This window comes from Pelophylax lessonae, assembly GCF_965119305.1.
Source record: "Pelophylax lessonae genome assembly, chromosome: 10".
In the NCBI taxonomy this organism is placed as follows: domain Eukaryota; kingdom Metazoa; phylum Chordata; class Amphibia; order Anura; family Ranidae; genus Pelophylax; species Pelophylax lessonae.
In genome coordinates this window covers 227,210,468-227,225,219 of record NC_138777.1, presented here as the reverse complement: position 1 = coordinate 227,225,219, position 14,752 = coordinate 227,210,468, and the positions used below count along the sequence as shown (strand labels likewise).

Here is a 14,752-nt window from a genome sequence, read left to right as displayed (position 1 = left end):
CAGTGTACTAAAAGCTAGATATCGAACAGACTTCAACATTTCTTCATGCCACCCGAGACAAAAAAGAAAAACGAATGCGAGTTGGCTCGAAGGGTTAAACGCGGAGTAAAGGAAGACCAGCTTGGCTGCAGCCAATGTTTGCAGATTTCCCCAGAAGGCAGCGCACAGAACATTACAAATACATTAAAAATTGAAACAAACCATGACAAGTGCAGACAGAGTGAATCGTGCAATGTATTATCAAGTGTCAGCAGAGGAATATTCATCAAAAGACAGGAATAATGGAGCAGAATACCGCGGGAGTGAGATTCCAGCCACACAGAGCATGAATAAACACAGAGCATAATAGAAACATTGCAGCTGGACGGGGGAAAGCCAGAGCATGCTGACATCTTTCACTGAGTAATAATAATACATGGAAGATGGGATGTCAAACAAACAGCTATCAGTACGGGCGAACCACAGAGTGGATGGGGACTGCCAGAAGCATTATGGGTAGATCTACAGAATGTGATGGGGGATAGAGAAACCTAAAAGAGATGTGAATGCAAAAAGGGAAGATCTGCTACCTTACAGAGAACATTTACATGGGTTAACCGTGCTTAATGCGGTATCTTTTAAAAATCTACATTTTGTGTTACTTTAATGGTATCCCAGTCTTAGTCTGTAGGGTTCAATATTGAGTTGGCCTTCCCTTTACAGCTACCGTGTTTCCCCGAAAATAAGCCTGGGTCTTAAATTTGGCACCAAAAGACACAGTAGGGCTTATTTTCGGGGTAGGTCTTATCTGTAATTTGCTGTCTTCTCCCTCCCTGCCTGTACCTAGTAAAAGTGGTTGTACAATTCTAGCATCCACTCTATTACTGTTTTATATAATGTCCAGTGTGTTTCTGTAATATAATAATGTTAAATACCTTCCGTACAGCGCAGCTCAGCTGATCCCCCGCTCTGCTCTCCTTCTCTTCTCCCTCGCTGACAGCTGGGGGTCACAGAAGCGCCGAATATTGTAATCGCGTGAAATACCTTCGGTACAGCGCCGCTCAGCTGATCTCCAGCTCTGCTCTTCCTTCTCTTCTCCCCCGCTAACAGCTGGGGGGTCACAGAAGCGCAGATCGGCTCTGTACAGAAGGTATTTCACACAATTATAATACTCTGCGCTTACGTGACCCAATCTGAACACTGCAGAGCGGAGGGGCTGAGATCCCCCGCTGACAGTTATGAAAAGAGGAGAGCAGAGCGGGGGATCAGCTGAGCGCTGAGCGGTGCTGTACCGAAGGTAATTCACACTATTATATTACAGAAACACCCTGGACATTATATAAAACAGTAATAAAGTGGATGCTAGGAATTTACAGACACTAATCTAGGGCTTATTTTCAGGGTAGGGCTTATATTGCAGCCCTCCCCGAAAATAACAGTAGGTCTTATTTTCAGGGTAGGTCTTATTTTCGGGGAAACACGGTATAACAGCTTCAACTCTTCTGGGAAGGCCATCCACAAGGTTTAGGAGTGTGTCTATGGCAGTGATGGCTAACCTTGGCACCCCAGATGTTTTGGAACTATATATCCCATGATGCTCATGAACCCTGCAGTGTGGTTGAGCATCATGGGAAATGTAGTTCCAAAAGATCTGAGGTGCCAAGGTTCGCCATCACTGGTCTATGGGAATGTTTGACCATTCTTCCAGAAGCACATTTGTGAGGTTAGGCACTGATGTTGGGCAAGAAGGCCTGGCCCACAGTCTCCGCTCTAATTCATCCCAAAGGTGTTCTATCGGGTTGAGGTCAGGACTCTGTGCAGGCCACTCAAGTTCCTCCACCCCAAACTCACTCATCCATGCCTTTATGGACCTTGCTTTGTGCACTGGTGCGCAGTCATGATGGAACGGGAAGAGGCAATCCTTAAACTGTTACCACAAAGTTGGGAGCATGAAATTGTCCAAAAATGTCTTGGTATGCTGATGCCTTAGGAGTTCCCTTTACTGGAACTAAGAGGCCAAGCCCAGCCCCTGAAAAGCAACCTCACACCATAATCCCCCCTCCACTAAATGATTTGGACCAGTGCAAAAATCAAGGTTCATAAAGATATGGATAAGTGAGTTTGGGGTAGAGGAACTTGACTGGCCTGCACAGAGTCCTGACCTCAACCTGATAGAACACCTTTGGGATGAATTAGAGCGGAGACTGCGAGCCAGGACTTGTCATCCAACACCTCACAAATGCGCTTCTGGAAGAATGGTCAAACATTCCCATAGACACACTCCAAAACCTTGTGGACAGCCTTCCCAGAAGAGTTGAAGCTGTTATAGCTGCAAAGGTGGGGGGCAACTCAATATTGAACCCTACAGACTAAAACTGGGATGTCATTAAAGATCATGTGTGTGTAAAGGCAGGCAAGGTGTGAAGACCACTTCAGCTTCAGAAGATTTAACCCCCCCCCCCCTTCATGAAAACATTTTTTCTGCCTAGTGTCCTATGTAGTTCCCCTGTAGGGGGAAGTAGTATAACCAAATGGGTAAGAATATCAGGAGTTGTGTCCGTCAATGAACGAAAGAGAAAATAAACTTTTGTCATAAATTTAGGCCAATACGTATTCTTCTACAAATTTTTGTTTAAAAAACTCTGGTCCGACCGCATCTGGAGTATTCTGTCCACTTCTGGTCGCCAGTCCTCAGAAGGGATGTGTTGGAGTTAGAGAGTCCAGAGAAGGGCAACAAAACTAATTAGGGGATTGGAGGACCTTAATTATGAAGAGCGTTTAGAAGCGCTTGATTTATTCTCCCTGGAGAAGAGACACCTGAGAGGGGACATGATAGCAATTTACAAATACCTCAACGGTGATCTCAGCATAGAAAAAAAAAATATTCAGTCACAAGGAATGTATGAGGACAAGAGGATATACAATGCTTTTAGAAGAGAAGCATTTTAACCTCAGGCTACGCAGGGGGTTCTTTACTATAAGGGCTACAAGACTATGGAATTCTCTGCCACAATTGGTGGTAACTGCGGGGAGTATGGCTACTTTTAAAAGACTCTCTCTCCCAGATCAAAACATTTAGGGGTATGAGAAATGAATAAGTCCACACACACCTACACAGGTTGAACTGGATGGACTAAATTAAACCTCGACAACTATGTAAAAAAAAAAAAACAATAAGCGTATATTGATTGGTTTGTGCAAAAGTTATAGCGTCTACAAACTATGGGATATATACTGGAATTTTTATTTATTTATGGATTTTTATACTAGTAATGGCGGTGATCAGCGACTAATAGGGGGGGACTGCTAATATAGACAGTGGACAGTCAGACACTAACTGACACTTTGCGGAAACCAGTGATCAGTGCTAGAAATATACACTGTCACTGTACTGACACTGGTTGGGAAGCGCTTAGGCTCCGTTCACATCTAGGCGTTTTGGGGCATTTTTGGGGAGTTTTTCTGCTCTAGGATCAGCTCTCAAAACGCCCAACAAGACAAATCCTATTCATTTCAATGGCCCCTGTTCACATCTGAGCGTTTTGACGCTGTAAGCAAAACGCCCAACGCTCAAAAAAGTACATGAGCTTCTTTTTGGGCAGATTACAGGTGTTTTCCATTGGTTTCTATTCAATCTAAAAACGCCTGCACAAAAAACGCCTGTAAATCGCGGTAAAAATCACGGTAAAAAACGCGCGAAAACGCTACGCTCAGGTGTGAATGTAGCCTTATACATCTAGGGTGATCAAAGGGTTAAATGTGTGACCAGACAGTGTTTTAATGTAATGTGTGTGCTGCTTTTTCTCAGGGAACTGATGGATTTTATTCCCTATCTTGCAGAGACACAAAATCCATCCTTATCCCCCCCAATAGAATGAAGCTCTGCCTTGTTTACATAGGCAGAGCTCTATTCTGTGTCTCTACCGATGATCAGCGGGCGCCGGTGGACATCCATTGCCCGGCACCTGCAGATCTGCTTCCCCTGTGAGTAACCCCCCCTGTAGGCAGAAGTGCAGAATCACATAGCAGTATATCTGTTATATGGTGGTCCTTAACTGGTTAAGCCAGAACATGCCCAATGTAGTGGGCAAAGCTGGAATTGGGACCTCTTTCATGCTGGATGTCGCCAACATTTCCAAGCGCAACACGGCGATTGAATGTATGATGTCCCCATGTCTGTGTATTATAATGTAGAAGAGACTTTTCCCACATTCTAGAAGCATCCCAGAGACAGGACATCGTACAGCCTGATTAGCATGCCTGAGGCCAGGTGTGGAACGCTCACATAATAGAGCTGGAGCGCGTGTTCTGCGAGAGGCGCCAAGGAGCGCCCGACTAATTTTCTCCCCCTCTGAGACGCACAATGGAAGGTGGCGTGCTCTAAGCGGTTTCAAGTGGCTCACATGAGTAATCTTCCATTTATAATCAGAGCTTTCTATGCTGTTCTCCTATTTATTTACCTTAACAAAAAAAAAAAAAACCCTCGTGATGGAGAACGCCGCAGAAAAAGCGCTTAGAATAAGAAACATTTAAATCAACAACTCAAACGCCCTCATTTTCACAGTGTGTGATCAGAAACACACAATCCACATAGCTGGTGCAAGAGGGGTAACCCCGTGTAATGCTGGAAGTTTCTGCCGTGTTTGTGTACAAGCTAGAAAAGAATAGACATATAAATGTTCTTACAGTACAACGCAACCAAAAATCACCATGAAAAGTAAAAGAATAGAAATATAATACATAATAAAAACAATATTTAAATAATAATAAAAATTGTGTGTCCCTCAAAAAAGTCCATGTGTAAAAAAATATAAAAAAATAAAAATAAAAAAGGACTTTGATTGAAGACACAAATTTTTATTATTTATTATATTTTTATTCTTTGACTTTTTATGGTGACTTTTGGTTGCGCTGCACTGTAAGAATATTTATATGTTATTTGTAGTGTGGTTGAATCACTAGGAGTGTACAGCAGCAATTTTTAATTATTATTTATTATATATTATTATTACTGAAATATCGACACAGTATTTGGATAGTGAAGGGTAGCGCCGATTGTATCTCACATATTGTTCTACATAAATAGACATTTATATGTTATCTCTGAAACCACAGGGCTGAGTTATGTGGGATTTTATTTTGTCTTAAGGCAGGGGTCTCCAAACTATGGCCCGCCACTGACACCAATGATGGGGCACTATTCCTCCCACTGACACCAATGATGGGGCACTATTCCTTCCACTGACATCAATGATGGGGCACTATTCCTCCCACTGATACCAATGATGGGGCACTATTCCCCCCACTGATACCAATGATGGGGCACTATTCCCCCCACTGATACCAATGATGGGGCACTATTCCTCCCACTGATACCAATGATGGGGCACTATTCCTCCCACTGACACCAATGATGGGGCACTATTCCCCCCACTGACACCAAGAATGGAGCACTATTCCTCTCACTGACACCAATGATGAGGCAGTATTTCTCCCACTGACACCAATGACGGAGCACTATTCTTCCCACTGACACCAATGACGGAGCACTATTCTTCCCACTGACACCAAGAATGGGGCACTATTCCTCCCACTGTCACCAATGATGGGGCACTATTCCTCCCACTGACACCGATGATGGGGCACTATTCCTCCCACTGACACCGATGATGGGGCACTATTCCTCCCACTGACACCGATGATGGGGCACTATTCCTCCCACTGACACCAATGATGGGGCACTATTCCTCCCACTGGCACCAATGATGGGGCACTATCTCTCCCACTGGCACCAGTGATGTAATATTTTTACTCCCACTGACCATCAAGCCTATGGCACGGTTTACTACCAATGACGCCAGGGCTTTTTCTTTTCCCACTCTCCACAGTCCAGCCCCCCTAAAGCTTGAAGGGCAGTAAACTGGCCCTTTGCTTCAAATGTTTGGAGACCGCGGTCTTAAGAGGTTAAAGTGTAAGTTCACCTTCATGGAAAAACTGTAAGGTGAACTTACACTGGACCTTCCTCCCCTTCCCCCCCGGTCCCACTGTACCAGTGTCCCACGATCCCCAGGTGTCAGACACCAGGACGCTGCGTTGGCAGCGGCTTCCTTTCAGTCTCCTCCGTGGGTAGGGCTTCCCTTGCGTCTCCTCCCTCCTCCTTGGCCAATAGCATGGCTTCTCCTTTCGGACAAAAAGGAACTGCGTCTCAGGACATGCTTCCTGATTGGCCAGGAGGAGAATCCGTATGACAATAGTGAATATTCATTCGCTATTGTCACACAACTGGGTGTGCGCCCCGAGCCCACCCTTTTTTGAAGACTATTAGAGATCTGGCTCTAATCACGTACTTAAAAAAACCATTGAATCCATGCGTCTGGCGCCCTGCATGTAAATTAGGGGACCGGAAGCATGGATGGGGGGGGGGGCGGCACCCCTGCGCCCCCAATGGACGGGCGGCCACTGCCTAAACTGCAGGGATTTCCGCTCACTTCCTGTTTTGGCTATGCGACAGGAAGTGAAGATGAATCTCCCCAATGGGACATAGATGACAAAAAATAAACCAATAGGGGTTATAACCCCTCCATTACTCTATCCAAAATGAAAAAAAAAAGCTTTGCCTATAGTTCTACGAAACAAAGATAATTGTATGGCTCTCTGGGTTTAAGTTGCAAATCCCCTCGTCTCCTGTCTCTTAGTGACCAAACAAGAAATGAGGGCAAATCCCCTGGGCAGAGACACAGAAAAAAAATTACCGTCAAATGCATGAAAAAGTACCGGGTCCAACAAGTCCTCATATTCTTTCACCTGTTCAGGTTTTCCTCGGAAAACACCTACAAAAAAAAAAAAAAAAAAAAAAAAAGGTCATCTATAAAACTTAGAGGTAAATGGCAGCCACAACGAGCAAAGAACCTAAAATAAATTACAAGAACTAAAAAACGAATATCTACTATACTCCAGTCAACCACTTGACCTCCAGAAGATTTACATCGCTTCCTAACCAGGCCTTTTATTTTTTTGGCACTGCCTTACTTTACTCTCGACAATTGTGCGGTCATGCAACGCTGTACTCAAATTCAATTTATATCGTTTTTTTTCCCACAAATAGAGCTTTCTTTTGGAGGCATTTGATCAACCCTGGATTTTTTAATTTTTTTGCGCTATAAATAAAAAAAGACTGAAAATTTTGAAAAAAAAATAAATAAAAAAGGAACATATTTTTTACTTTCTGCTACAAAACATAGCCAATAACAAAATTTACAAAAATCTAATTTCTTTAGAAATTAAGATCAATGTGTATTCTGCATATTTTTGGTAAAAAAAAAAAAAAGAAGGTTATCTATAAGATTAGAGGTAAATGGCAGCCACAACGAGCAATAAACCTAAAACAAATTGCAAGAACTAAAAAAACTAATGTTATGCAACGCTGTACTCAAATTCAATTTAAATAATTTTTTTCCCAAAAATAGAGCTTTCTTTTGGTGGCATTTGATAAGCCCTGGATTTTTTATTTTTCGCGCTATAAATAAAAAAAAACCTGAAAATTTTGAAAAAAAAAAAAAAGGAACATAATTTTTACTTTCTGCTACAAAACAAAACCAATAACAAAATTTATAAAAATCGAATTTCTTTAGAAATTTAGGTCAATGTGTATTCTGCATATTTTTGGTAAAAAAAAAAAAAAGAAGGTCATCTATAAAACTTATGGGTTAATGGCAGCCAGAATGAGTAAAGAACCTAAAACAATTTACAAGAACTAAAAAACTAATGTCTACTTTACTCCAATTAACCACTTGACCTCCAGAATATTTACACCCCTTCCTAACCAGGCCATTGTTTGTTTTTCGGCACTGCGTTACTTTACTCTTGACAATTGTGCGGTCATGCAACGCTGTACTCAAATTCAATTTAAATCATTTTTTTCCCCACAAATAGAGCTTTCTTTTGGTGGCATTTGATCAGCCCTGGATTTTTTTTTTTTTTGCGCTATAAATAAAAAAAAAAAAATGAAAATTTTGAAAAAAAAAAAGGAACATATTTTTTACTTTCTGCTACAAAACAAAACCAATAACAAAATTTGTAAAAATCTTATTTCTTTAGAAATTTAGGTCAATGTGTATTCTGCATATTTTTGGTAAAAAAAAAAGAAGGTCATCTATAAAACTTAGAGGTAAATGGCAGCCACAACGAGCAAAGAACCTAAAACAGTTTACAAGAAGTAAAAAACTAATAAATGTGTATTCTGCACATTTTTTGTAAAAAAATAAAATTAAAAAACCCCCAATAAGCGTATATTGATTGGTTACCTGAATGTTATAGTGTCTACAAACGATGGTTCACTTCTCCCCTTTTTTCTTCTTTTCCTTTCCTTCTTTTCCTTTTCTCTTTTCTTTCATTGTCCTTTTTCTTTTCCTGCCCCCCTATATTCATGTTTCTGCTACACCTTTGGTGTTTCTATTACACTTCCCATTGATGTCATCTGCATCAGGTGATGTAGTAATGCATGCACACTTGAAAATACTATTACTTTTTTCTTTGCTACATTATCATGTGATGCAATACCCAAACTGACATATTTGCATTCATTCGTCTCAGCAGCATACACAGATATTTAAGGACATTTCTCACTACCACTTGGTCTCTATTGTCCCCCATCTGCTCCCCATTGGGATGTTTGTCACCCCAGGCCTCCAGCTCCCAGACTGTGCCTTTACCACCGCCGCGGGATTATAGTGGCATTTCATTCAATTTGGCTTCATCCCATTGCAAGTATGTATTCCCAGCATAGGGTTCCTCATTTGTCTCTACATTATGTTAGGAAATATGATACATATATATATTTACAATTGATACTTTATGTACTTTCCAGACCAGCTGATGAGCATGTACAGGCATATCCCACTTTTAAGTACACAATGGGACCAGAGCATGTATGTAAAATGAAAATGTGAAGCAATACCTTTTTTCATTTCTCAATGCATGTAAATACACTAGCTCCATAGGAAATATTGGTCAGCTTGGCATGGCACTGCTCCCAAACCATAAGTGACAAGGACACCAAGCTTGGGGGACATGTTAAGGGGATCCAGGACTATGACATGGTAGATTACCTAGGCAAGCTGGCCGGCCACAAATATGATATGTTGTAGTCCTGGGTCCCCTCTCAGTGCTCCCTAAGTTTGGTATTCCGGTCACTTATGGGTTTGTTGTATGGGCGCTTCCGTGGAATACAGCAGGACCACCACCCGCTCTATTGGACACCGGCCGCTGCGTCCACACCCTGCCTTCAGGAAATCTCATGCCAACCAGGACACAGACGAAAGGACGCATCTACAGGAAGCGGATCACCGGATGTCCTCATTGCAACCACTCAGCACAGCGGATAGGAAGACTCCAGACAGAACTTTACTATGCCCATGTCACATTTACCAAATGTGAGTGCTTTTATACTTTTAACCTAATACTCAGAGCCTACTGCACTTAGAGGCGCCTTGTCTTTTTATCTTTATCCTGGTCACTTATGGTTTGGGAGCAGAGCCATGTCAAGCTGACCAAGATTTCCCATAGACATCAATGTTAAAAACCGGGAATAGTGCCATGCCAAGCTGACCAGGCTGTGTCCGTAAAGTGAGTGTACTTAAAACAGGGTGTGCCTGTACTCCTGAAGAAGTGAGCTATGTTCCTCAAGATACGTGTCAAGTTTTATGATGCTCCAGATCAACTATGCAAAGTCTTTACTGTACTTGCGAGCATATTTTATTCATGTATGTACATGTGGTCATATATTATGATTGTTATACTTTCAATAGACCTATTTGTATTACTACACCCATCGGCCCCTTTGTGATCACCTCAACTCAAAGTCCCAGGGCACCTTTTTCACTGTGTAACAAACTATGGTATATATACTAGTGATCAGAGATGTATAGTAACTAAGTAGAACTACTTCACTACTGTACTTAAGTACCGAAAGGCGGTATCTGTACTTTCCTAGAGTAGAATTTTTTTCTCCTACTTCCACTTTTACTTCACTACATTTTTTCGATGATTTCAATACTTCTACTCCAATATTTTTTTTTTTGTGCTGCATAGTTACTCGTTACAATTATAAAAATTACCACTGCCAGAACAGTAGATGGCAGGTTTCATGAAGCTCAAAACATGTGTATTATCAGCGCATACGATAATAAATGCTACTGTATGTATAAATAAAAGCTGCATTTGAAATAATAAAAAACAATATGATGTTCAAACTTTTGACTTCGTTCTTTAATAACAACATAACACAGTACTTGTACTTTTACTTTCAGTACTTGAGTAGCAATTTTTTTTCAAAACTACTGGTACTTTTACTTTCAGTACTTGAGTAGCAAAATTTTTAAAAAAACTACTTGCAATATTTAAGTACAAAAAACGTTGAATACTTTAGTACTTCTACTCAAGTCACTTTTTGATCGAGCACTTCCACTTCTACTCAAGTCACTTTTTGATCGAGCACTTGTACTTTTACTCAAGTATGGGTTTCGAGTACTTTATACAACTCTGCTAGTGATAGACCGATAGCGTTTTTTCATTGCCGATACCGATATTTTGTTTATCGCGTATCGGTCAATATTTTCGTACATTTAAAAAAAAAATGTATTTTTTATTTTTTTTACTTGATGACAGGTACTCTTGAGGAGGGATCTGGGGGTCTAAAAGACCCCAAACCCCTCCTCTGCACTTAAAAGCATTCAAAATGCCAAATTTGGCTGTTTTGAATGCTGTAATTTTTTTTTAATCTGGCGCCAAACAGTACCCGGAAGTGACGTCATGACATCACTTCCAGGTTTTTACATGGAGACCTGATCAGAGCCGAATGCGGCTTTGATCGGGTCTTCGGCGGCCGTGCAGGCTGGTTCCCCGGGTCTCCTAACGGTCTTATAATGGTTCTACTGTCTGGATCAACAGCTATTCACAAAAGGGAGAAAAACAAAGAACCTCGTCTAACTGCTAAGGACAGCCGACGCCATGTACATGATTTCATGGTTTTACCATACTACTTCTATTTTAATGAATCTCTAAATGAATCCATAAGTGCATTCATTGGTGCATTTCATATCTGCCTTGATTTCAGATTTAGAAATGTGAGCAGTTTAGCAGATCTTAGTTGGCTTTTTCTTTCTTTGTTCCGTAATAAGGTATTTATCTTTCTGTGTAATGACACATTTAAAATGTGCAAAATGAAAGCACACTTGATGTGGGCGCCATGTCATTGTGGGGGGGGGGGGGGGGGGTGCATGGAGCCGTGCTGTTTACACATAATGATTTCGGGGAAGAGGTGCGAGATTTGCTGGGAGCAGATGGAGTGCAATATTAACATCTTACAATCACTCAGTGTTGTAACTAAATAAGGACGTGCACACAAGCTCATTATCGAATTAAATTCATACGCAGAATAATTGAACACACTCATTCAGTGCTACAGCGGGTTATAGATGGCTACTGGCTTCTGGGAAAAATAAAATGTCAGGGGTAACAAACGCATATAGTGTTCCTGGTATTACCACACACAGGCGGGGTTTTCTCTCTGGCTTTTGTAGCTAAAAAAATGGCACGGACCGTTTTTGATAAAGGGATTTTAGTGCTGAAAGCACTTAAAAAAGTATCCTTTACCCTAAAGCAGAATTCCACCCTAAAGTGGAACTTCCGTTCATTTACTTCCTCCCCCCTCCAGTGCCACATTTGGCACCTTTCGGGGGGGGGGGGGGGGAATGGGTACCTGTTTTTGATAGGTACCCTTCCCCACTTCCGAAGTGACATTCACTGGCCGATTCCAAGCTCTCCATCCTAAGGTGACCACCAAACGAAAGCCCTATTGGTGGAAAAAATAATTAAATACATTTTGCTTGGGTACAGCATTGCATGATCGCCCAGTTTTCAGTTAAAGAAGCGCAGTGCCACATAGCAAAAAATGGCCTGGTCACGATGGGGGTAAAAGCTTCCGGAGCTGAAGTGGTTAAAGCCAAACTAAACCAATTGATTCAACTGTTTCCTAAAAGAGTTACATTCAATGCATGCCATGAACAAGAATGGTCACAACTGCTTCTGCCCTTAACTAAACTGACCCGCTAAGACATGGCTGGTGTCCTAATTTTTCACATGTTCAGCAACATGGCAAATGCAAATCAAAAGGAGGTCAAGATGGCAGCTTCCTTGGCTGAAATTTATAGAAGGGTTTGGTTGTGCTTTAATATCCAAAGCGGCTCTATTAGGATAAAAAAAAAAAGGGCCATAGATGGTTTGAATCTCAGCCAGTTCAGCAGAAACCGGCTGAGGTTAGAACCATGTGTGGGCAAGGCTAACGGAACCCAAGTTAAACAAATGGATCAACTTGGGTACAACCAGCCTGTTAGATTTTACATGGGATTATTTCTAGAGGCTATTGTAGCTGCTAGCAATAATCACTGTGTTCTCCTGAATTAGACGGCCTTCCCTGCCAGGAGAACACAATGGCTTTGCGGGAGGGATTCCCCCATAAACACTAACTGTGTCGATGGGGGAATGGATCGATTTGTTTTCCTGCAACCAAACGCTCTGTCTATGGCCTGCTTAACAGCTTCCCGTCCGCCATATAGCAAAATGACGCCAGGAAGTGGTTGCTCTATCCTAACTGGCCTTCATATGACATCCAGCAGGATAGACCACTCTGCACATGCCCGTGGGGTGAGCAGAGCGGCAATCGGTGGTGCGGTGTGTAACTCTGACACACCGCATCTCCAATCCCGGCAAAGAGCCTACTTACGTAGGCTCTTTACCATGTGTCCAGCTGTGTCCAATCACAGCTGGTCACATAGTAAACAGGAAGTGCTGTTGATTGGCTTTCCTCAGTTCGTGCCTGACAGGCACGAGTAGAGGAGAGCCGATCGGTGGCTTTCTTGACAAGGGGGGGGGGGGGATCTGTGCTGTTAATCAGAGCATTAATTACCAGTGAAGACCCTTGGGGGGGCCACTAGAGCCACCAGGGATGGCCCACCCATGGCCACCAGGGATGCCAATCAGGGCTCAGTGACCTTCTCAGTGCCCTCCTCATCAGAGCTGTCCATGATTGCCATCTATCAGTGCCACCCACCAGTGCCCATTATTGCCCATCAGTGCCACCTACCAGTGCCCATTATTGCCCATCAGTGCTGCCTACCAGTGCCCATCAGTGCCGCCTACCAGTGCCCATCAGTGCCGCCTACCAGTGCCCATCAGTGCCGCCTACCAGTGCCCATCAGTGCCGCCTATGAGTGCCCATCAGTGCCGCCTATGAGTGCCCATCAGTGCCGCCTATCAGTGCCCATCAGTGCCGCCTATCAGTGCTGCATATCAGTGCCCATCAGTGCTGCATATTAGTGCCACCCCATCAGTGCCTCCTCATCAGTGCCTGTTAGTACGGCCTCATCAGTGCAGGAAAAAATGTATTGATTTACAAAATTTTATAACAAACAAAAAAACTTTTTTTTTTTTTTTTAAACTTTTCGGTCTTTTTTTATTTGTGTAGCAAAAACGAAAAAACCTTGCAGTGATCAAATACCACCAAAAGAAAGCTCTATTTGTGGGGGAAAAAATGACAAAGTTGGTTTAGATACAGTGTCGCATGACCGCGAAATTTACATTCAAAATGCAACAGCGCTAAAAGCTGAAAATTGGCCTGGGCAGGAAGGGGGTTAAAGTGCCTGGTATTGAAGTGGTTAACACAAGTATTTGCTGGCACCACCATCAGTGCTTGAACTTTTCTGCAGAAACTTCAACCTAACTACGAAACTTACCATCAATGATCATATAGATGAAAAACATAGGGAATTCACATTCGATCCCATCGAAGAGCTGAAAACAGAAACAAAAACACAAAGATTACTTTGTCACCCAAAACCCAACTGTGCTTCAGAAGATGTACATTTCTTGAGGGGATAGGACTCAGCGACCGCGCTCAATACTCTGGCAAATAGCCTATTGTAATTCTAATATTAGAGACAATATTTTGTCAAGTAATGACTGCTGGCTCGGCATTCTCGGGAGGAATAATTTGGTTCCCTGTGTACACTTGTAGCGAGCTGTGAAATTAAGTGGCAGAATGATGGAGTGTCTCCCCACACCCAGGAAACTCAACGCTAAATTTTAACTGCAAACTGAAGCTACGAATTCCAGATGGAAAAGCTGAAAGGACGAGAGAGAGGAAACAGAAGAGCTACAATTATTTTGTCGAGAGATGAAAATACACAGACCTGAGTAAAATGATAAAAAGTAGTTGCTAGGTCCTAATTATAACCTAAATTATAGTTAATTTACTTGTACTGATGACAGTGGGGAAGTGGTCACATAAGCTCCTCTGGCGGTAGACATGTAAAGTGATTACAGAGGGTGCGATGGTTCTGAAACCTCCTATTTATCACTTTGATGGTTTTTGACTTGTAAAACTTTCTGTCTTATTTTATTTGCCAAGAACATATAATTACAGGGTACACAGGTCACAGTATATACTCTACCTGTACCTCAATGTGTAAGAAAAATCTGTACATATTATAATGGACTACCAATGTAAGAGAGCGCTTCAATGACCACCAAAGTAAGGGGGTACATCACTGACCACCACTACAGGGGGACCTTTTCTGCTAGGCCCCCAGTGTAAGGGGGTACATCACTGACCACCAATATAAGATAGCACATCCCTGACCATCAATGCAAGAGGGCACCTCAATGACTACCAATATAAGGGGGGGGCTTCTCTGTCTGGCCACCAGTGTACGAGGGC

General features: G+C 42.3%; 1 protein-coding gene across 4 annotated transcripts in view; it reads right to left on the bottom strand.

The window, feature by feature from the left end:
• Positions 1-14,752, bottom strand: part of PHKB (phosphorylase kinase regulatory subunit beta) — a 415,971-nt gene that overhangs the window by 170,834 nt on the left and 230,385 nt on the right. For all 4 annotated transcript variants that reach the window (XM_082269952.1, XM_082269953.1, XM_082269954.1 and 1 more), the window contains 2 exons: positions 13,770-13,827; positions 6,732-6,809 (listed from right to left, as the gene is read on the bottom strand). In XM_082269952.1, coding sequence (XP_082126078.1) covers positions 6,732-6,809; positions 13,770-13,827 — 136 coding nt within the window. The remainder of the gene's footprint in view (positions 1-6,731; positions 6,810-13,769; positions 13,828-14,752) is intronic.